The 24568-nt window shown below is 45.3% G+C and overlaps 1 protein-coding gene across 2 annotated transcripts in view; it reads left to right on the plus strand.

Annotated features, from left to right (window-relative positions):
• CPXM2 (carboxypeptidase X, M14 family member 2) overlaps window positions 1-24568 on the plus strand; it is a 112340-nt gene that overhangs the window by 14826 nt on the left and 72946 nt on the right. For both annotated transcript variants that reach the window (XM_066619003.1, XM_066619002.1), the window contains exon 2: window positions 4218-4319. In XM_066619003.1, coding sequence (XP_066475100.1) covers window positions 4218-4319 — 102 coding nt within the window. The remainder of the gene's footprint in view (window positions 1-4217; window positions 4320-24568) is intronic.

Raw genomic sequence — 24568 nt, forward strand, 5'->3', positions numbered from 1 at the left:
AGGCCCATGTCAGGTGCCTCGGATTAGGAGGGGGCGTAGGATTCACCGCTGTCCCTGCCTCCCTCCCTGGCTTGAACTGCCCTCCCCCAGCCCAGTTTTGTTCCCCCCACACTCTCCCACCCTGAAAAGCCTCTCCGCCACCCACTGGGGATACTTTCCACCTAGTGCTCCTGGCTCACATTCTTCCAGTGCTGAGGTTCAGCACCATCTGGCGCTGCCTTCTCTGCCATTGCTGTGGGCTCACTGCCGGTTTTGGAGTGCCATATGGTACTTTTGCAATGGCTAGCACTGGTGGTAGGACTGGAATGCCAGCATTGAGTTCGATAGGATCGGGCTCTTCAGCGTCTTAACTAAATAAGATGCTCTGTAATCCTGTTTAGGGGTTTAGATTGTACAAACACTGAATTCACTTAGATCAAGGGGTTGGGTGGAACTTTCTTGTCCTTTCTATGGGTTTTCAGCCATATGCTTGCATGTTCTCATTCATGCATACTGCTGTGTATAGAAAGTTCTCTGTACTCGTGACATGGAGTCTCCCTCCTCACATACTGCAGTTATGTGTTCTGCTTCTTTCAGGTGTTGCAGTGAACATTCATAGATGAGGGAGGGTAAGTGTCTATCCCCAATCTTTGTGCTTTCTGAACACCTCTGAACACTTCAGCAGGTGTCAAGAGTTGTTTTAACCTTCAGCTTTGAGCATCTGAAGAAACGTTTTCCTAGCTTCTTCTTCAGAACAAATAATTCTAGTTTAGCTTTTCCTGTTGTTCAACAGATCCTATTATTAGAAAAACTCACAAAAGTTAATTTCCCAGATTATTTTTCCAAGTCCTACCTAGTTAGAAAACAAACTTATTTGTAAGCTGCAATCATATCACTACTTAGTTTTTCTTTTTTTAATTTTCCTTCTCAGACAAATGTGTTTGTTTAATTCCCAGATACTTTCTTGTTCATGTCACTTAAATTCCTTGCATTCTGTAGATGCCATTGCTTGAAGTATGATCACGCAAACTAGAGAAAGAACTTTTTGGGGTCCTGTTGCATCCATCCCCTGGGCAGAGCCAAGGGGTGCAGCTTCTGACGAGCCAGTACAGGTGGTGGCTGACTTACCCCAATGCATAAGGAGGTGAAGAGCCAGTAAAAATGGTCTACAAACACAGTTTATTCTAGTTATGGATTTCGCATTCATTGGGATCTTGTTGCGTCGCAAGACCCCGGTATTAGTCCTAAGCACGAGTAATGCCTCAGTCTTTGTAAGCTGGAATACACAGGGTTCCCTCCCCTTTGAAGTATCATCCGGCCTAGGGGTCCAGGACTGGAGGACCACTGCTCCCTGTGAAATGTTGTTGGGCGAAGGCATCTGGCAGGGCAGTGGCAAGGCTTCAGTGTCTCTGCACCTTTGGTCGGGTCTGCTGCCTTGGCCTGTGTCATGGCTGTTTGTTGCTGATGGCAAGCCTCGCTGGCTCAAGATGCTGGCTGCCATTCCCCTCAGCTCCCCCAGGCCTTCTTCAGGAGTCAGGAGCCTGAAGGGAGACTCCCCAGGACGCCCTTTGCATGCCCAATTTCTGGGGTCTTCCTTCCTCTTTGGGGCCAGCCCTCCCCCAAGGATCACCCCAACTAGGGCCTTTCTGACCCTTTCAAGGGCAAGTACCAGGATTGCTTCCCCTTGCCAGCCTCCCAAAGCACCAGGAAGGAGCACCCTCCTGCCATGCCTGCTGAGCAACTTATGAGCCCAGCAGCTGGCTCCACCGGCTCCACCCCTGCCGGCCATGTGACCCCTTGCCCTACTCCCCGGGAGACCCCTTGCAGGCGGGCTGGATTATGGATGTACTTATTTGGTTCCCCTGCTCTTAAGGAGACCCTTGTTCCCAGGGAGATCCAGGGTGCTTGGGCTGTGCCCGGGCAACAGGTCCCAGCAAAAACATTAGTAGTTTGTTTTTAAGACAACTTATCTAATTGGAAACAAGAAATAAACACTGTTAGGAGCTGTTGTAAATTTGTTTGGCTGTACTTCCCATTCTTGAGGTTTGTGAGAAAGGCAACAGGAAGTGTGCCAGTGTGGAACCTTTTGGGATCTATGGAGATTTGAACAATATCTTTTATATTTTATGTGCACAGTAGGGACTACTTAATTTGCTTAAATTGCTTCTAATAAGGTCAGTGAACAAAGAGTTCAAAGACTCCAAGGAATTTTATAGGCCTTTGACAAAAACCGTACTCCTCAGTCCTATCCATAAAATCCCAAAATTAGTTGGAATGAGATTTATGTCATTTGGTCACTGTTAGAATTTTCCTGGACCTTTCTAGAAGTGTCTAAAATTCTGCATGCTGCTCAAGGGTTTTAGAAGTTGAGACACTTATGACTTAAGAAATTCTTCCCTATGTGGAATATGGTCAAAAATTAGAGATGCGATTTAAGGTTGCCAACTTATTGGTGTCCTTTCCGTTGGTTTCCCCTTTTCTGTCCTGTTATTGGCAGCTCATTGGAGAATGAAGATACATATACATTCTAAAGTGTGGTGCAATGCTTTCAATCCACAATACTGCATGGATCTGATGGATTTGTTTCCAAGATGTGTGTTCAAACCACATCATCACGCATTCAGATGAATGTCCATCTTTACCCTCAAACTGCATTTTCTTTCATACAGCTATTCAGCTTTAGGCATTAAACCTCATGATTATTCCATAGCTTTGGGTAGTCTACTGCAAGTCACATGCAAGTCATTGATCCTTCCTGAGGCCTTAATATTTGGTCAGCATTTATTGTTCATAGGAGAATTGCTAGTAAAGCACTGAGGATGTGGGCTTTTTATATGATGCTGCATACATGCTCACATAAAGCCTAGACGAGAGTAGGAAAGTAGGATAGAACACCAGGATAGGCTGCATAGAACAAGTTTTCCCTCCTTCACAAACCCCACAAAATCACTGATCGTTGGAAGCCAGATTTGAACCCATTGACTCTTGAGCCAACAGATAGGATGCCCTTGTCATAGTCTCTCGTCCAGTTGACATGATACCATACACCAGCGCTAACCTTCATATACTGGAATACCTGGGTGGGTTCAGGGGGGCAAATGCCCTGGGCAGCACCCCGCTGCCATTTTTTATTTTTTTCTGGGCCTGTTTTTGAGGCTTAAGAAGGTCTTTTAAGGGCTAGGGAGGCTGCTCACAGCCCCCACAGCCCTCAGAAGGCCTTCTGGGGCCTTTAACATACCAAAAAATGGCACTTCTGTTTTTCCGTGAGAACTGGATGTGCCTTTTTTGGGCAGGGAGGGGCAGCAATTTGCAGTCCTGGCCTTGGGCAGCACCAATACCAGGTTCACAATTGCTGTGAGATAATAGAAGCAAGGATACACATGTCCCGTTTACCCTCCTCCCCCAGCATACCATTCTGTTTCAGATATGCCTTAGTGTGAGAATGGAATGTTTGAACTGACCCTCTTTATATGTTTTAAATAAAATGTTGAGTATGTAAACAACCTGACTGGGGAAACTGAGATATACCCCTCCTTGTGTAAATATGCAGAACAAAATTATGAGCTAGGTTGGGGGGTTGGTTCATGTTTTTAACTTTATGATGGCTGGGCCCAGCAAATAATATCATCCAAACTAGCTGTTTGTTAGTTTGTTCCATGAAAAAAGCAAGTTTGTGTAGGCATTGAGCAGGGTACGAGGAACTCTGTATCACTCTAATTCCATTGTGATTTTGTGAATGTTTTGAATTTCGGGCCAAAGGATTATAGACCTGACACTTGGTAAGCTTGTCACATTGCTGGGTCAAAGTGAAAGTTGTTTTATTCATCATGAGCATAATCCAGTGAAAATTAGTTACAGTTCCCATCTTGTTGAAATTACCGGACCTATGGCACAAGCCTATGCATGTTTACTCAGAAGAACATCCTATTGTGTTCAATGGTGCTCACTCCCAGGAAAGTGTGCACAGGATTTACAGCTTTAAGCTCTGATGTGGGGGCTTAAATCCCTTTGAAATGAATAAGGTTTAACTTTTTTTGAAATGCGCCCAATGTTTATCTAACTGCTGGAGCATTTGAAAAGTGAGAACAATCTATTTACTTTTGATGACAACAGAAAGTACTTAAAGTGTGAGATCTATTTTCTTCATTTAGTACTTGTGTTGATTTCTAGTCTTCATATTTTGGGTGTCTATATTTGGGAAAATAATATGCAGTGTTTCTTTTCTTTTTTTCTGACAGCTAAAAACGGCAATAAGAAAGGTGAGAAAAACAAGAAAAACAATGAAAGGACACCAGATGGTGACTATGAAAGACGGAATGCTTATGAAGACAGCCGAGAAAGTAAGCCAGGACATTTTAAAATGTCCTTGGGTTTTTTATTTGATAAACATTTTCTAGGGACAAACAGTAATTGAAATGAAAATTTTTGAAATGATTGAAATGAAAAGTGTTCTTAAAGACAGTGTTGCATATTACAGGTGGACTCTTGTTATCCATGTCAGTTCTGTTCCTGAACATCTCGCAGGTACCGACTTCCATGTGAAACCAAATCACGTGGATTTCAAGCACCAACAAGCTCTGAACATAACCAGAGCCTTGTTCCGGTTGCATCCGGAGCTATTTTGAGACCGTGGAGGATGCGCACAGCCTCCACAGGCCTCAGAATGGCCTCCACAGGACCTAGAAGGGAACTTCCAGTTTTTGGCTAAAAATCAGGCTGTGCATGGCCTCCACGGACCTCAGACAAGGCCCGAAAGCATTGGAAGGCTACTTCCGGTTTTCGGCAAAAATTGGGCCAAAATCCAGTTGGGCCAAAATCCGCGAATAAGTAGGCTAACCAGCATTATTAATAATAATACGTGTACACTGCTTTTCAACAGGAGTAGTTAACAAAGTGGTTTTCAGAGTAAAATAAATCAAGAAATGGTTCCCATTTCTTGCATATTTGCATATTGTCTCTTCTGTCATTTGCAACTAATGAGTTCCTAAGTGAGATAAAGGTGTTTATTTCTTGTCATTACATGCTTAATGAAGTCACTTCCCACTTAATGATATCACGTTCATCCCTCAGCAGGTGCCATGAATGCTATTCGGCCCATTGTATAAAATGAATTTGACACTCCTAGAGCCTCTTCTGATTCTACATATCACCACCCTCTTCTCTTCCACACACTTCTTCTGTTCCTGTGGCTTTGCCTTTTAAAAATAATAGAAATAAGAAAAGCAGAATGCCTCCAAGTAAAAGAAAGGTAGGGGTGAGTGTGTGCTTGTGCGGGGAAGGGGACCTAACCCACCACATCATCCCAGTCTGCGAGGTTGCTTCATGAATTCCATTTATCAATAGTTGTTTTCCCCAACTCTAGGCTAACTTAAGGCAGTTCCCAGTTCAGTTCAGGGGATTTGATGCTTACTTGTGATTTATACCACCATCTATGTTCCGAAATCTGGATTTCCAACCATAATTAAATCAGGACAGAATGAATTGTTCTATTCCACTCATGATGATTCATCCCTAACAAAAAGCTCCCAGAACGTTGCTGGGTATGCTAAGGAGACACACGTCAGGGATCATACTGCTGGGTGGGCATCAATCTTCAAATGCAGCTCCCATTGCGAAAGGCAGTCTGCATGTTGTAAACAAGCACGTCGCAGAGAACTCTTTCCCCCCAAACTGCTAATTTAGCATCTGCAGGGAGGCTTTTTTCAAAATATGTGGGGGACCATTCTAAAATGTGGCACACCTTGGCAGTGGGGCTGGCCCATCCATGAGGTAAACGGAAACAATTACCTAAGCTAGCAGGTTGCGGGGGCACTCATTTCTGTCTACTAAGTTGCCTCCACTGTTGCTGCTCCTCCTTCCACTCCCTAGATTGGAAAAGAAAGGGGGACAGAGAGGAAGAGGAAATATGGAGGGGACAAGAGTACTGAGCTAGAATATTGGAGCGTGGAAGAAGCAGAGATGGGCAGTGTTTGGCCTGCCACCTCAGGCATCAGGAGGTCTTGGCCAGCCTGCTTTGCAGTATGACATGGTACAGCCCAGAGCTCTTCCACCTCAGCCATATTTCCCCAGCTGTATCATAGGTTGAATGGTTCTCTAAAAGCCAGACAAAATTAGCAGATCTCCAGTCTTCAAGCCAAACTCCTCCTTACACTGCTTACCTAAGACTAGAGTGGCATCATTAGTCTAAACCAGGGACCTCCAAACTAAGGCCCTCAGTGCACTACCATAATGATCTTGAGTGCGGCATGGCGGTGGCAAACCCTTAGTGTTCCATACTGTGGCCTCCTATCGTTGCAGCTGATTTTTACAGAGTGTTGCCCCAAGCAGTTGCTTCCCCTGGAAATTGGGGTGCAGAGTCTTCTGGGGCGACGTGTGGCAGAAGCAGATGCCCAGTGTGACTCACTGTGAAGATAGGAAGCTGCAGCATGGTAAGGCTTCACTGTAAGGCTTCACCACCGCCACGCCATGCCCAAGATCATTATGCTGGTGCACCATACCCAGTCCACAGGCTGGACTTTGTAGACCCCTGGTCTAAACTGATCTCTGACAGTTTATCCATTTTTTCCATGAAAAGAATTTAATTATTTTAATAACCTCAGAAACTTTTCTTCTAAACTATATTTATTTAATTTTCATTGTAAAATAGGGAAAGCATCTATCACATCTCACCGTATCAAAACTGAGGTTACTTTAGCAGATTACTTTTGTTCTGATTTATTAATTTTTTTAAGAAAGAACAAAACTTAGATTTCTGCAGCCAGTGAAGAGAAATGAGGAGGTACACTTCTGTGATTGAAAAGCTTACTTGTCAGTTTAGTAGTTCTATCAAATCTCTAGAGCTTTCAAGATAAATACCACTAGCCCTGCAGTTGATTTGGTTTTGACTTGACAGAAAAAGGTAAATTTCAGTGCATAATACAAATTTCAGTTGTATAACTCTGGAATAATATTGTTTAAGTGCAATGGAACAGCTGAAAGGAATCACCAGGGAACAGTAGGCCACACTAGACAAGTATCAGACTATTCTATTCTCCAGAGATTTACCTTGTGTTGTGCAAACTGTACATGCTTGTGGGCCTCTGAATATTTCCTAGTTGATTTCCTCCAGGGAAGAGTGGAAAGTTCACTGCATGGCTGTACATCTATGGTACAATTAGAATACTGTTAGAATAACATAACAACAACAACAACAACAACAACTAGGTATTTATATACCGACTTTCTGGTCATCGGATTACTCCTCTGACTTTAGTCAAGGCGGTTTACATAGGCAGTTATTTCTAAATCCCTCAAGGGGATTTTTACAATCATAGAAGGTTCTCTCTTTCAAGAACCAACAACATTTCAGAATGGATCTTCCTGGTTTGGTCTCACTTCTGGCCTCCAGTTCTCCCACACAGGCTGACAAGCAGCTCCATCTCTCACATGGAGGGCAGCCAAGACACTTCTTGCTCACACCAAGAGCAGGTGCAATCACTCAGCTCGGCTTGTCAGCTGCTTCAAGGTCTCGTCATTCTCAGCCATTCAGGGTGTCCTCGAACTGGCGACCTTCTGATGTTATCTTCGGGCTAACAGAGGCTCTACCCTCTAGACCAGGGGTGCCCAAACCCCGGCCCTGGGGCCACTTGCAGCCCTCAAGGACTCCCAATGTGGCCCTCAGGGAGACCCCAGCCTCCAATGAGCCTCTGGCCCTCTGGAAACTTGCTGGAGCCTACACTGGCCCGATGCAACTGCTCTCAGCGTGAGGGCAACTGTTTGACCTCTCTCGTTAGCTGTGGGATGGGGGCTCCCTCCACCACTTGCTGTTTCACGTCTGTGATGCAGTAGTGGCAGCAAAGAAAAGGCCAACCTTGCTTTGTGCAAGGCCTTTTATAGGCCTTGAGCTATTGCAAGACCTTCATTCATTCATTCATATAAGTTCCACCTCTAGTATATTAATTTATGTAAACTTATGTAAATTTATTCAAATTTTAAATGTAAATTAATTATTTTTTTCCTCCGCCCCCAACACAATGTCAGAGAGATGATGTGGCCCTCCTGCCAAAAACTTTGGTCACCCCTGCTCTAGACCAGACCTCCTGCCCATACAATAAAATAAAATAAAATCCTGTTTTTGTTTTGATTTATTGTTTAAATACACACATAATTTTAAATATAGCTCATTTTCAGTTGATTTACTGACATTAAGAGTTGCACTTTGCATTTTGATGCATTGGGAATCTCAGAAGGAAACAATTAAGGAAGTACCTGTCTTGCTGTTATTGTGACCTTAAATATTTGTGTCAGTCTTTCTGTCTAAAGTTCAGTTTAACTTCACAATTTCAGTGTCACGTGGACTTATGCTACACTGCAGATGTTAAGCTACCTCTTTCTAGGAACTACTAGAGTAGCAGGATTGGGCCCTAAGAATTCCTATTTATAGTGGGCCCTTGGTATCCATGGGGGATCCATTCCAGGACTCCTTGCAGATTCAGTGGATAATGAAATTATGGGGGGGGGGGTAGCACTGCAAATATCTACCTACGGGGCTGCACCCAGCTCTCCAGAGTTCACATGTGATCTCCCTGTGCAACCAGATGCAACCTGAAGTCACTTCTGTTTGTGTCCAGGAAGTCCTCTGAAGCCTTCTAGCCGCGGGCTAGGCATCCGCAGATATTCAAATCTGTAGATGCCAAGCCCACAGATAAGGAGGGCCCACTTATGAAACAAATAACAGTACAGCATGAAATAGATGTCTACATTCACTTATTGTTCTGAGATAGGAAGCGTGGTCTGGATACTATAGTCCCACTGCCATAGCTGCAACCATTAGGTTAATGTAGTGTTAATGGGAAATCATCAGGCTATTTTCTTCATTTGACTGAAGCCTGTGGTGGGCACGGGCTATGATACTTTCTTGACTTTGGGTGAACTTTATCAAACATCTTGAGTCTATAGAACTGTTGTAAGTCTTATGAGATACAGTGTTTATGAAATTCGGGCTAGGACAAATATTGTCAATTTCAACTCTCCATTTGAATTTACCCACTGAACAATGGAGAGCATTTTGTAAACAGATAATGGGCAGCGCAATCCTAACTTGTGCTGGAACGGGGAGGCCTGCCCCATATCCAATGCAAGTTTCGCGGTGCAAGCTGCTTGGCTCCGGGCAAGGGGAATCCCCTTATTCTGGGGAGAGCTGCTGCAGCTCCAGTGGGTCTACTTGGATCTGTGCCACCTCAATAGGTGGTCAGGATCCGGCATATCTGCTGGGTCCCAGCTCCACTTCCCACCACCAGCCCACTACCCGCCCTCCCCCTGCTCCAGACGCCTCCCTCATGCCCTCCCCTTGCCCCCGAGACCCACGCATCAGCTTGGAAAGGCTGGCACATACTTACCCATCTGCCGGTGTAGCAGGGCCCAATTTGGCCTCCGGAGGCTGGTGCAAGTCTCTACACTGGCCTCCCTCCTCTTAAGTCACCATGAAAGTGCTTTACAGCACTTTCTCAATGATGATGGGCCAGCACAGCGGAGCTTTTTGGACTGTGCCCCAAATGACACAAAAATCAGTTGTATTCCATTCCTGTGCTTGTTTGACTAGGTTTGAGGACTTCCCTGACTAAAGTAAAACATAGGTATTGTCCTTCCTGTAGTCCGGGGTTTCTCAGACTGTGGGTTGTGACCCACTTGGTGGGTTGCTACTCAGTGTCCAACAAATCCTGGCTCAGGTCATCCCACTTGCCCTTGCATCTGGTTGGCTCTAAATTGGAGCCATCCCGCCACAATTGGAGGCTGCACCAGGTCTCCGCAGGCCTCCAGAAGCAGTAGGAAAGTAATTTCTTGTTTACTTCCTGGTTCATGAAAATAACCTGCTTCCTGAGGCCTGTAGAGGCCTGTGCCAGAGAAGGAGATGGAGAATAGAATCCGTGGGCATGGCACTTTACAAAGAATGAGAAGATTGCTCCCTATATGTTTAGGACAAAAGAATGAATGTGAAATTTTCTGTTATTTCTCCTTCAAAAATTGCACACGTGGGACCAAGCTGCCTCCCAATGCGCTTTGCCCCTTCTGTCTCCCCAATATTTTTTCTGATGCCACCACTGAACAAAAGGGAATACTTCTGCTATCCTTTATTTATTTATCCTGAGAAGCAAATCAGTATCAGCTTCCCCCCTCTCTTGCAACCCATTTGAGAATTGGGTTCCTATGATCAATGCACCAGTCACTTCACAAATCATGGCTTGTGCAAGCAGCGTAGTCACCGAAGCAGCATAATGTTGGCACATCAAACTCATAAAGGGCATTCCCTTCTCTTCTTCTGAATGAGAAAACCATAGCAATTTCAGGAAGCAGAGTGAGCTCTTGGATTGCTGCAGTGTGACATTGCTCGCACAAGAGAGCCTCTTGCGTGAGTAACTTGCAAGTAAAACCAAAGTAAGTTGGCGATGAGCTACTAAAATGTCACCAGAAATTATACTGGTAAATTATACATTGTAAATTTACAATATACCCCTTGAACATGTAAACAAATTAGTCCATATGATGTAAACTATGAATCCATCCTCCAGTTTGGCATTACGTATGCAGTCGTCACATGTTGGCCTATGAAGGTCCAGTACTGAAATATCTCTTCCAACTAACTTTGAAATAAAAATTGCCAAGTCTTGTAACTTGCTTACTGTTTTCAGGAGAAAGTAATGTTCCCTTGGCTACTGAGGCAAAATAAAGTACAGATTCTAGGATGTTCTCATGGGCAGTCCTTATATTGCACCCTGACATCTTGGTTATTCCTCTAGGCCAGTAGTTCCCAAGCTGTGTGCCACATATAGGGGTGCAATGGGATGTCTCCTGTGGCTTCATCTTACCTGCTCTCCTGGTGCTGGCATCTTAAATCATGACAGATCTCACACATTTTAAGAAGGCAGCACTCAGGAAATCTGGGTGATGTTGCTGTCACAATGGCTTTGTGACCGCAGGGCACCATGACTGTGGCAAATTTGGGAACCATTGCTGTAGGCCAGGGGTCTCCGAACTTTTTGGCTAGAGGGTCACATCAAATATCTGGTGCGGTACTGAGGACCAGAAAAAAAAAAATTAAATATAAAATTTAAATAAATAAATTAGAGATGAATGAATGGGTTCATTCATTCAACCTGTCCGGCCCTCAGAACAGCCTCCAGTCTCAACCAGAGCACAACTCCGGTCATGTTCAGTTGAGTGGACCAGAGGCTTCAGGGGACAAGAGGCTGGATGCGGGCCAGATAGAGACTCACCACAGGCCGCATCTGGCCCCGGGGCCAGGGCTTGGAGAGCCCTGCTGTAGGCGAAACATAACATAGCTGGTTCTGCAATCTCCCTCGAAAAGAATTAAACCTTGTCACAATACAACTATTTCACTGTCTTTAGAAGATTGTGGGGGCCATGATATGGCTAAATTGGGGCAGGGAAGTAAAGTGGGTGACTTGTAGATTTCATTAAGGGCTGCCTTGGCTTTTTTCCCAGAACACATACGGGAAGATACCTATTGGTTTCCCCTGCTTAGTGAGGCCTGCACTGTATTAATAAGCCATAAAGACAGTGCCAGGAATGAAAGTGACAGAAGTTAACATCTTCTAGACACTGAAAAAGATTCATCAACTCTGTGTGAACTGCATGGTAAGATAGATGAGTTCTGTACAAACTATGTACTTGAATATTTAGTTTTTCCTTTCTGTGTCAAGATGGTTCTTTAAAAGCCTTACTCATTCCTCTCTATCCACGTGCTAATTTCTCATTGGGAGCACTGCAGTGTTGGCAACCCATTATGCTATACAGCAATGCGACTTCATCCTCTCTAGGATGGCAATTCAATTTTCCATGCCAATTGTTGGACTCTTACCATACGTACAATACCTCCCAATTGTGATTTTTTGGTGGCACCGCTGAGATGCTTCAAACTGCTGCCAAATTGACACCGGATATTAGCTAGTGGTTTCAAACTGCCATCAGATAATGAAACCAAAATCCAATTCTCAACTTCTTATATTGCTTTACCTGTTGGAAATGTATCCTTTGGAGAATAATAGTGGTAAGCAGTACTAATGAGTCTGCCTCCCACCAGGCATAGACTGATTAACTGAAAGTGAAGTTCTTGCCGGGACTGTGAAATAACATTGACTAGAAAGGAGAGTCTTGGGAATTGATTCACACTTATTTGTTTTGCTTTCTAAATACTTCTGGCACTTTTTCCTCCAGGATTTGGTTTTGTTTCTGAAAAGCATACACATATAATACAGTCGCCATCTGGAGGGCTCTGCATGTTTGTCCCTCTTTACCAGAAAACCCCCCTATGCTACTTGACAAGTGTGATTAATGGCACAGACTTATTGTGCCTTTGCACTGGTGGAGCAAATACTCTCCCAGCACAGACAGTCTCAAACATGCTGTAAAGCACGTTGCAACAATGCAGGGATTCGCTGCACTGTCAGGAAGCCCTGTGTGATCCCACTGGCACTGGTGAAGGGGCCAGTGTATGCCAAAGCAGGTAAGGTCTGCACTGAACAGCAGAGGGGTGGGGGGAGGAAAGGGAGGAGGTGTAACACTTGTTCTATGGCATAAACAACCCTTAGGATTGTACTGCAAAAAGAGGAAGTGTGGAGGAGAGTTGTGACCCAATGTGGCTCTTTTCCTCCCCACTACACTTCTTCTCCTTCCCTGTCTTGCTTTAAACAGTGTAAACCAGTGCTTCTCAAACTGGGCATTGTGACGCCCCAGCCTGAGGGCCCTGGACTCTGCCCCCTTAAGGGGTGGGGGTGGGGGGAAGGTAACGACGCTATTCCCAGGATCGCATCACTAAGGGGGGTGCAGGGACTGGTGTGTACTTACCAGTCCCTGCAGCAGCCTCCCGTGGGTGCAGGGAGCCCTGCGTGACCCTCTGCAGGGTTCCCCAAGCTTTCAAAAGTGAAAGAGGAGCAATCACTCCCCAGTTCTGGTTTGTGATCACTTTCATTTTCTAAAGCTGGGGGAGCCCTGCGGAGGGTTGCGCAGGGCTCCCTGCACCCCTGGAAGGCTGCTGCAGGGACTGGTAAGTACATACCAGTCCCTGTAACCCCCTTAGTGATGCGATCCTGGGGATCACGTTGCTGCCTTCCCCCCACCCCCGCTACCTTCCCCGTTCCCCCGCAAGGACTTACAGTGATTCTCAAGCTCCCTGAAAGTTTGAGAACCGCTGGTGTAAACGGTTTACAGCTGTTGCAAATGTGACAGCACCAGCTACTGAATCCTAAGCCCGTTTCTGGGCCTGATCCACCTTTATGGGTCAACGCAGACTTGCGTCATATATAGAGCTGGCACAGGTTCAAACCGATCCATGGCAGCTCTGGGGCTTACCCCAGGTTAAGGGAACACTACCCAAAGAAGCCTCAACATGCCAAAAAAATCCCCTATGGGATACAGTGGAATCCATATTCTCTTCGTTGGTTAGAGTTACATAGGTTTTGGCTGCCCATTACCTACCTTGAGGCATATTTAAGCTATGGTATGCATGTATATGGCAGCGCCTAGGTGAGGGGGGTAAAGGGGGTAATTTGTACCCAGGCCCAGGGTCAAAAGGGGGGCCTAGGAGCCAAAGGGGCCCACGGGCATAGAAATTTCCTTGGCTCTGACATTTTCCTATCTGCTGGGGACACTACCATGACTGAGGAAGCTGGGGATACTACTGATGCCACATGGGTGGGTAGACCTGGGCTCCAAAGACTTTTCCAGATGTCTCTACCCTCCCCTAACCCTACTTCGCCCCTCCCTGCCCCTATTCTGCTTGCTCTCCCCCGCTCTGCTTCACCCCTCCCCCTTTGCAAAGGGGCCCATAAGAAATCTGATTTATAACTAAGCTCTACAGGGAAATGTAGGCCAAAATCCTTGAGCAGGCAGAGCTGTTGACTGATGCATGTTTCTAAAAGTCTGCTTGCATGTGTCTCTTTTCATTGACTCCTGTAAAAAAAAAAAGGCATTCTATCATTCAGGAGTGTTCTGTGGGAAAAGCGAATGAAAATTTTCCTTATTGTGCCTTCTGACAAGGAAGATTTATAAAGGCAAGTTAAATGAAGAAGGCAGAGTTGGTTTTGGCAGAAAGCAAATGGAAACATTTCGGATGAGGGTAAATGCTTCTATTTTTCAACTGATTGGGTTATTGGCTACTTAGCTAAAAAACCATTTCCTTTCCATCTTTTTTTTTTTCCTTTGTGAGTAGCAGTCTGTATAAAATCTACTTATATATTATCTGGTTGGGTGTGTGTGTACAAAAAAAGAAATATAACATTTTCCTCTTAGCTAGCACATCGGTATTTAATTCCTTTCAAGCAATAAGAAACTGGATATCAAATAGAATTATAGGCAGTGACAAAACCAGTCCACAGATGGTACAACCTGATGCTCTTGCATTGAACAGCAATTTCAGGGGGTGGCAGAATGAGAGGAGAAGATGAGCTCCATGCCTCCTGTCTTTCTGCTGTCCCCTCTATGCTGCTGCCACCAGAGGTGCTATATTAGAGCTCCAGCTAGACTTGGGTAGTGATGTTATACTAATGCAGACTTTGCAAGTGCTGTTTACTGTATAGAAGGAAAGGAAGGTATCGTTTAACTTAAGGTTGTTGTCATGTTTGTACCATTTCTTGGCCAGGATCCAGGTTAAGGAAAACCACAGGCTTCCTGTGTCGAATTTTTGGTGGTTTTTCTTCTAAACTGCTGGTCTTCATGCCATGTCATCTGTCTTTGAAAATCCCCTCCGTTTCAAAGAAATTTGTTGTGTAGCATTGGCATGAAGGATATTTTCCAAAAAATTCAAGTCCAAACTGTCCTTGGAAATGTGGAATATGAGATCCAAGAACTTGTGTATGTGTGTTTTAGTAACTTGGTTGGTCAGTTTCAAAGACAGATTGTTTGAACTTTCTACCAACCAGTTGGTTGGGGAGCTTATTCTACATTAGTATGTCCCCTGGTAATTGGCTAAAGAGACCCTTTATAAAGTGGTAGTTCTGTTATATTTAACTAGAGAAAAGCAGCTGACCCTATTCAACCCAATATAGTGTGTCTCCCATGGTCTGTTTGCTGGTGTCTCTAGTGTCTGCACCTTTGGGATAGGAAAGCTTTTTTAACTATTTCTTTTGCCATGTAAACTGCTTTGTTTATGCATTTAAAAGATTTTTATACTGCTTTTCTGATGCTCAAAGTGATTCACAACAAAAACTGAAGTACAATAATAAACCAGTTTAAAAAAAAACATTAAAAACAATTACTAGAAATATAAAAAAAATTAAAAACCTTTCTTGTTAAAAAAATGGCTATAAATATTCTTAAGAAAAATGACAACGGCAGATCAGAAACACAGTGCAGAATAATGCCCATATACTAGATCAGTGCTTCCCAAACTTTTTGGAAGGACTTTTGGGAAGCATCAGGAAAGCATCAGGAAATTTTATTTCCTGCTTTTTTCTTAGGTTTTTAATTGCATTAAGAGCTCTACATTGTATTTTTTTTTAAATTGAGATATGTGCAATTTTTTTTAAAAAAAACCTTTTAACAAACAAAACATTCAAGCCAACAAAATCAGATGTGCAAGTCCTGGGGGGTCTTAATGCTACAGGGCAGAATGTCCAGGCCAGAAACTGAGAGTTCTAATGGTACTGCTTGTATACATCCTTGCAGACAGGAAAACAGACAGTATAATGAGCTATATTCCTGAGATAAAAGTGTAGGCTCCAAGGGGTGAGAACATGTGAGAAGGTTGCTGAGCAAAGAGTTCTGAGTGAAGAGCTACCAGTGTAGCTGAAATATCTTAATTCCACACTCTGTTTGTTCAGCAGTTGGGTCAGGAAGACACAGATGAGTGTTTATATAGCATTCTTCAAAGTAAGGCACATTTAGTTGCACGTCTCTTTAAGAGCTTTGCTCTCACAGTTTTGTAGAGAGACCAATACAGGCTTCTCAACCGACACCTACCCGAATTATCTTTGCTGTCCAACTACTGAAGCTACAGGGCCCTGTTCTTCTTGGTATCTGGTCAGCTTAGTTTGGTGGCACCTTGACCTGCTTCCACTCTTAATACAAAATGATTTACCTTGTTTTCTATCTATGATTTTCTATCTATGGCTCTATAATATAATGTAGAATGTAATTCATTAGTGATATGATGCAGTTGTCCTATCAGAAAAACTCTGCAGAGCAGTGGAAAGGCTGAGTGAAGCCTTTCCTTCTGGGAGTGACATTTTTATTACTGTCCACTTCTCAGACCTTCTGCTTCCTTCCTCTTTAAAATGCCAGGGACCAGAAGAGTCTCCTATAAACACAGTCCTCTAATACAGTGTTTCTCAAAGTATGTTCCTAGAAGCCCTGGGCCTCCTCAGACCCCTTCTGGGGCTTCATAATCACACCATAAATGCCAACCATCTGCTTTGCTCTGTGCCACTCCGCAAATGTGCTAGCAGGGCTCTCCATTTAGGGCAACACCATTTAGGGCAACATCCTAACCCCTTATGTCAGTGCTTCCCTGCATAGACATAAGGGCAATGCAGCTCTGCGGTAAGGGAACAAGCATTACCTTACTTTGAGGAGGCTTCGGTGAGTGACATCGAACTGCAGGATGCTGCACATGTCCCAGTGCTGGAAAGCACTGACGTAAGAGGTTAGGATTGCGCCCTTAGGAGTTTAAATGGCTCCAGAGACAGAACAGTTTGAGAACCACTGCCCTCATGTATTGTAACTTTTTGTTGATGTAAATGATAAGCTGCTGTGGTCTGGTTTGGGGAAAAACAGAAAGAGTTCCAACCATCATTTCCCTCGTAACATGAAAACTAGGCTTTTGAATCGGGTACATCTTCAGCAACATGAATTGAAAGATATGCGCACAAGACAAAATCAAATTTGATATATACAGTACTTCCATTTTATTATCGCGGTCAATGAAATACAGGAGAAAGGGTTTCCACAATTGAAATGGTATGTGCACTGCACATGATTCTTTTTGGAACAGAGATGAATTGCCTGCACTTCAGAGCTAGACATAGAAGGATAAGTATTCTTTCTTGTGTAAATGGTATTTCTAAGCTTGGGACAAACATCTCAGCAGGCTGTAGTGACATTTTTGCTTTAGAAGTGCACAAGCTACAGCATTTTTAAGAAGAAGGGACTGAATACAACTGCAATTTTATTAGCTAGAATCTTTTGCATCAACATGTTTGGCCCTTTTACTCCATGTCGTGTCAAGATTTTTGAGGATACTAGAACAGTAAAACATGCCCATTCTGTTTCCCTTCAAACTAATGAAATCTTTTTACCATTTCAAACTCTTTTTTGTTGCAACATAAGAACATAAGAACAGCCCCACTGGATCAGTCCATAGGCCCATCTAGTCCAGCTTCCTGTATCTCACAGGGGCCCACCAAATGCCCCAGGGAGCACCCCAGATAACAAGAGACCTCATCCTGGTGCCCTCCCTTGCATCTGGCATTCTGACATAACCCATTTCTATTCTGACATAACCCATTTCTAAAATCAGGAGGTTGCGCATACACATCATGGCTTGTACCCCATAATGGATTTTTCCTCCAGAAACTTGTCCAATCCCCTTTTAAAGGCGTCTAGGCTAGATGCCAGCACCACATCCTGTGGCAAGGAGTTTCATAGACCGACCACACGCTGAGTAAAGAAATATTTTCTTTTGTCTGTCCTAACCCGCCCAACACTCAATTTTAGTGGATGTCCCCTGGTTCTGGTATTATGCGAGAGTGTAAAGAGCATCTCCCTATCCACTCTGTCCATCCCCTGCATAATTTTGTATGTCTCAATCATGTCCCCCCTCAGGCGTCTCTTTTCTAGGCTGAAGAGGCCCAAACGCTGTAGCCTTTCTTCATAAGGAAGGTGCCCCAGCCCCGTAATCATCTTAGTCGCTCTCTTTTGCACCTTTTCCATTTCCACTATGTCTTTTTTGAGATGCGGCGACCAGAACTGGACACAATACTCCAGGTGTGGCCTTACCATAGATTTGTACAACGGCATTATAATACTAGCCGTTTTGTTCTCAATACCCTTCCTAATGATCCCAAGCATAGAACTGGCCTTCTTCACTGCCGCCGCACATTGGGTCAACACTTTCATCGACCTGTCCACCACCACCCCAAGATCTCTCTCCTGATCTGTCACAGACAGCTCAGAACCCATCAACCTATATCTAATGTTTTGATTTTTTGCCCCAATGTGCATGACTTTACACTTACTGACATTGAAGCGAATCTGCCATTTTGCTGCCCATTCTGCCAGTCTGGAGAGATCCTTCTGGAGCTCCTCACAATCACTTCTGGTCTTCACCCCTCGGAAAAGTTTGGTGTCGTCTGCAAACCTAGCCACTTCACTGCTCAACCCTGTCTCCAGGTCATTTATGAAGAGGTTGAAAAGCACCGGTCCCAGGACAGATCCTTGGGGCACACCACTTTTCAACTCTCTCCATTGTGAAAATTGCCCATTGACACCCACTCTCTGCTTCCTGGCCTCCAACCAGTTCTCAATCCATGAGAGGACCTGTCCTCTAATTCCCTGACTGTGGAGTTTTTTCAGTAGCCTTTGGTGAGGGACCATGTCAAACGCCTTCTGAAAGTCCAGATATATAATGTCCACGGGTTCTCCCAAATCCACATGCCTATTGACCTTTTCAAAGAATTCTATAAGTTTCGTGAGGCAAGACTTACCCTTACAGAAGCCATGCTGACTCTCCCTCAGCAAGGCCTGTTCGTCTATGTGTTTTGAGATCCTATCTTTGATGAGGCATTCCACCATCTTACCCGGTATGGATGTTAGGCTGACCGGCCTATAGTTTCCCGGGTCCCCCCTCTTTCCCTTTTTAAAAATAGGCGTGACATTTGCTATCCTCCAATCTTCTGGCACCGTGGCCGTTTTGAGGGACAAGTTGCATACCTTAGTCAAGAGATCTGCAACTTCATTCTTCAATTCCTTAATAACTCTTGGGTGGATGCCATCAGGGCCCGGTGACTTATTGATCTTTAATTTATCAATGAGGTCTGAAACATCTTCTCTTTTAACCTCTATCTGACTTAACTCCTCAGTCAGGAGGGGCCGTTCGGGCAGCGGTATCTGCCCGAGGTCTTCTGCCGTGAAGACAGATGCAAAGAACTCATTTAATTTCTCTGCCCTCTCTAAGTCTCCTTTTATCTCCCCTTTCCCTCCCTTACCATCCAGAGGGCCAACCGCTTCTCTGGCGGGTTTCCTGCTTCTAACATATTTGAAGAAGCTTTTATTATTCCCCTTAATGTTGCTGGCCATGCGTTCCTCATAGTCTCGCTTGGTCTCCCGTATCACCTTCTTACATTTCTTTTGCCACAGTTTATGTTCCTTTTTATTCTCCTCATTAGGGCAAGACTTCCATTTACGGAAGGAAGCTTCCTTGCCCTTCACAGCCTCTCTAACTTGGCTGGTTATCCATGCGAGCACTCTCCTGGATTTAGTGGAACCCTTCTTTCTTTGCAGTATACACCTCTGCTGGGCCTCTATTACTGTTGTTTTAAGCAGCCTCCATGGACTCTGGAGAGATTGGACTCTTTTTACCCTCCCTTTCAACCTCCTTCTAACCAGCCTCCTCATTTGGGGGAAGTCTGCCCGTCAGAAGTCAAGGGTTTTTGTTAGAGATTTGCCTGGTATTCTTCCCCCAACGTGCATGTCAAAACGGATGGCAGCATGATCACTGTTCCCCAATGGCTCAGTAACGTTTACATCTCTAACCAGGTCCTGCATACCACACAATATTAAATCCAGAGTTACCTGTCCTCTGGTGGGCTCCGTGACTAGCTGCTCTAAGCCACAGTCATTTAGCACGTCAAGAAATCCGGTTTCCTTATTGTGACCAGAACACAAATTGACCCAGTCAATATGAGGATAATTGAAGTCCCCCATGATTACAACCCTGTCCCTCCTTGTCACCTCCCTGATCTGTTTCCTCATTTCAAGGTCACTATCCGATTTCTGGTCTGGAGGACGATAGCACGCCCCCAGTATTACATCGCTGCACAAGCCTGGTAATTTAACCCACAGAGATTCTACAGTGGAGTCAGACCCACCTTCAATCTCTACTTTGCTGGATTCTATTCCTTCCTTAACATAAAGGGCCACCCCACCTCCAACACGCCCCTGCCTGTCCCTCCTGTAGAGTTTATAGCCCAGGATTGCGGTATCCCACTGATTCTCCGCATTCCACCAGGTTTCCGTTATGCCCACTATGTCAATGTTTTCCCTTGTCACCAGACATTGCAGTTCTCCCACCTTTGCTGGTAGACTTTGGGCATTCGCATAAAAGCATTTGTACACGGAATGCCCTAGGATGGGCTGCTTATTCGCTCCTTTGTCCCTGCATCCTCTCAGTGTGCCAAACCGTCTATCACATCCCATCACCCTACCTTTCCCAATTTCTTCTCCTACTCTGCCTTTGTCTTGTTGTTCTCTAACCTCCCCAACCTCATCCCATAGGGATGAGGAGTCCCAAACCGGATGCCCCTCGGCTCCTGTTGGCCTTCTCCCAGGGATCAGTTTAAAAGCTGCTCTGCCACCTTTTTAATGTTATGCGCCAGCAGTCTGGTTTCATTCTGGTTCAAGTGGAGCCCGTCCCTCTTGTACAGGCCCCGCTTGTCCCAAAACGTTCCCCAGTGCCTAACGAATCTAAACCCCTCCTCCCTACGCCACCGTCTCATCCACGCATTGAGACCCCTGATCTCCGCCTGCCTAGCTCGCCCTGCGCATGGAACAGGTAGCACTTCAGAGAACGCTACCTTTGAGGTCCTGGCTTTCAGCTTCCTGCCTAAAAGCCTAAATTTGGCCTCCAGGACCTCCTAGCTACACTTGCCTACGTCGTTGGTGCCGACATGCACCACAGCCGCTACCTCTCCCCCAGCACTGTCTACTAGCCTGTCTAGATGAGAAGTGATGTCCGCAACCTTCGCACCAGGCAGGCAAGTCACCATGTAGTCCACACATCCGTCACAAACCCCCCTCTCTATGTTTCTAATAATCAAACGGTTGCAAACGGTCCTATCCCTAGTGCTTTCTGGCTCTCAGTTGCCTGTTACCGTCAGCTCCACATACAAGGGATCTCCATATCCACAGATCCCATATACGTGGATTGGGTCCACAGGGTCCCCTGCGTATGTCTCTCCCATGTATGCCCCCTCCCCTCGCCTCTGGAGGGGCTTCTGAGCTCAATAGAGACCGTGGATGTCCGTCCACAGCCTCTGCTGGGCTCAAAACCGAGCTTGGCAGCTCAAAACTCTTGACTTCCGGTTTTATGGAGAAACTGGAAGTGATGTTTATAATGCCTTATAACACATTGGGAGGATCGGGGAAGCTCCAGATCCAGACCATGGGGATAAGCATTCACCCATATCTGGAGTTCAGGTACGGAAAAGGGGCACACCTGTAGTTGTTATCTCCCACTCCAACTTGCAGCCCCATCCTGCTTGCTGTATCCTGAAACATGTTTTGTTCATGCTTCTCATTGGCGGAAGATATGGACTGCCAGATTGAAGAACTGCTTGACAGTGCAGCTGATGGTGCATTGCCACTGGATGGCCCTCCAACCTGCCCACCCCTGAGTCAGATTGGCTTGATATTGCCCCCCCCTCCAGAAGCTGTTGGCAGTGACACTGCTGCTGGGTGCCTCACCACTGCTGCTGATCCTGGTGAATGGGGGGGTGGGTCCTGCGGAGTGGCTCTAGCAGAAGTTCAGATTCCTCAATATTAAATAAATGCATTTTAAACAACCACCAGTAATCACCAGCAATCCATACCCTGTCCCACTACTGGGGAAGGTTTTGCCCCTAGATGAATTTTTATTTGTTTCTCAACAGAGCTCTGAGACCTCTCTGACTCTGTCACTCTTACGCTTAAATAAGGGGGAGATCAAACAGATCAATCTGCACAGCGTGGCTATTTCCTTCTTCTTCAGCTAGTCTTCTGGAACCAGTATTGATCCTAGGCAGTGCTTTTTTGTTAAAAAAAAAGAAAAAAAAAAGTGCAGGAACTCACAACTTGTTAATCTTTTATTTATTTATTTATTTTTTATATTACTGGAATTTTGTAATACCGGAATATAATTCATTTTACAACTCATCTGGAACCAATAGAGGGTATGTGACCTCATGATTTTTGATTCATAACTTCATAACTTAATCAATTCATTAACCCATCTTTTGTAGTTTCCCCCCCCCTCTCCCCTGTGTACTATATCCCCATTCCCCATTATTATTCCGATCAATCTATTAAAATTATTGGGCTTAGGGGTGCATAACTATGGGTTTGGTTGTAGGCTCAACATACAATCTACTGAGTCTACTCACAATTCCATATAGTGCATGTCTACTCAAAATTAAGGACACTGAGTTCAATGGGCCTTGCTCCGGACTAAGCATGTGTAGGATTACACTTTTAAGCTTTTAGAACCCAGGCATTCTTAATGATGACTTTAACGAACATCTTTGAATTTCTTATCTGCCAGATAATGGGTTTGCCATATATTGGATTTTGGTTAGAAAATGCATCTGGAACCTCACTGTGCAAAGAGAGGAGGGGTGAGAATCAATGTCTTAAGAGAAAAATGTTTTAATAGTAGTTCTTGAAATAAATTTGCACCTTTACCAAGACAACATCCCTCCCTTCTGCTCTACTTCAGTTTATCTGACTTGCCGGGTGCACACCAGGTCTCACACTTCCTAAAACTGGATACATTGCTCAGTCCAGGCATAAGATTAGTCCCTCTGTTAGCAAGCATATGGTTACTCTAGGCACCACACGTGAACTCATGTTGCTGCCTGGCTGTCACCTGATGTCTTAACTAGAGCAGAAACTAGCCTCTCTCTCTCTCTCTCTCTCTCTCTCTCTCTCTCTCTCTCTCTGATGGCACAAGCCATTTTACATATTGTTTTGCAGACCCCTTTGCAGGCCCCTTTGCAGATCCCTGCAGAGTTCTTCTCATTGATCTGGTGGATCACATCAATTTAAACTTAATAGAGGAAAGAAAATAATGGTGTGGGGAGGGGAATGAGATGGTTCTTTGGTTCTCAGCACAATCTCATTATTGCGGGGCAAGACTGGGAGAGATGGTGGTGTGTCTATGGACGTCTACCGTAGTTCAGTCTGCTAATGACTATACTACATGGGCTGTCAGCTGCTGGGGAATTGAAGTGAAAAAGGAGGAAGTGGGCTGGGAAGCAGATGGGGAAGATGCATGGGCATGATCTGAGAGGGCACATGATGAGGCAGGCACCTTGCTGAAGCTGAGCAGGACAGGTCTAGGTAAGTGTCTGGCTGGATGCCCTCCTGGAGACCTCATGGGCTCATAGACGCCTCCTTGGGTTTCTTAATGGAATCCAATCTCTCAAGCTCTTTGGGGGGGGGGGGACAGAGAGAAACTTGCCCACTAGTCAGAAGTGTCATTCCTGTCAACGGGATTGTCTCCCATGCAGACGGTGGCAGTCTGCACCTATGCACGTTTACTCCAAAGTAAGCCCCACCGTGTGCCTTGGAATCCGTCCCAAGTAAGTGCGGATAGGACTGCAGCATCCTTTCCTCCTTTTTTTAAACAGCGAAGGAAGGAAGCATCTCAAGCTCCTTTCTGAGGCTGCCATCTTATCCATACTTTCCTGAGAGTAAGCCCCATTGAACACAATGGAACTTACCTCTGGGTAGGCACTGAGCACAATCCTAACCAGTCTACTCAGAAGTAACTCCTATTTTGTTCAATGGGAAACCACACTCTCAGGAAAGTGTGGTTAGGATTACAGCCACTGTCAATCAGAAAGCGAAGGAAGGAAGCATCTCATCCTCACCTCTGAGTTTGCCACACTTTCCTGGGAGTAAGCCCCATTGAATACAGTGGAACTTACCTCTGAGTAGACACTGTCAATCAGAAGGCGAAGAAGGAAGCATCTCATCCTCGTCACTGAGGCTGCAATCCTATCCACACTTTCCTGGGTATAAGCCCCATTGAACACAGTGGGGCTTACTTCTGAGTAGACATGCCTAACATTGCGTTGTCAGTCCAGAGGAGAATGAAACCTAGCCCTGGGACCTCCAAGGGGCACCTCCTCCTTCCTGCTCCAGACTGCAGAAAATTTTGGAGCTCCCCCTCCACCTTTGATCCAGGCAAGTGGGTCAGTCTCCCAGTGTCTCACCCCACCAGTGGCTCTCCCCAGAAGACTTTTTGCCCCTAAGGGACATCAGCCCCCCCCCTCACACAGGAAGGGACTGAAGATCACTTACATCTCCCCGCACACTTCTCCAGCTTGGGTGGGCTCAAAGGGCTCGAGGTCCCCAGTGAGAGGAGCCAAGGGAAGACTTGCCTTCCCCTGTGAAGTGCAGGGGCAGCTCCACAGCTGCGCACCTCCTGCTGCTGCCACTCTGGGACGAGCCTTTGGAGAGCCTCTGGGTGGCGGCAGGGCGCAGCGGACAGCAGGAGGTGGGGGGGGGGCTGCATAAAAAAGGTGCCAGAACACAGTTCCGGTGCGTTCCATTAGAAAAAAAGCCCTGATCCTAGGAATGCAACATTTGCACTTCTAGCTTTCATTTATTTATTTAAGAGATG

The sequence above is a fragment of the Tiliqua scincoides genome, chromosome 3, assembly GCF_035046505.1.
Source record: "Tiliqua scincoides isolate rTilSci1 chromosome 3, rTilSci1.hap2, whole genome shotgun sequence".
Classification (NCBI taxonomy): Eukaryota; Metazoa; Chordata; class Lepidosauria; order Squamata; family Scincidae; genus Tiliqua; species Tiliqua scincoides.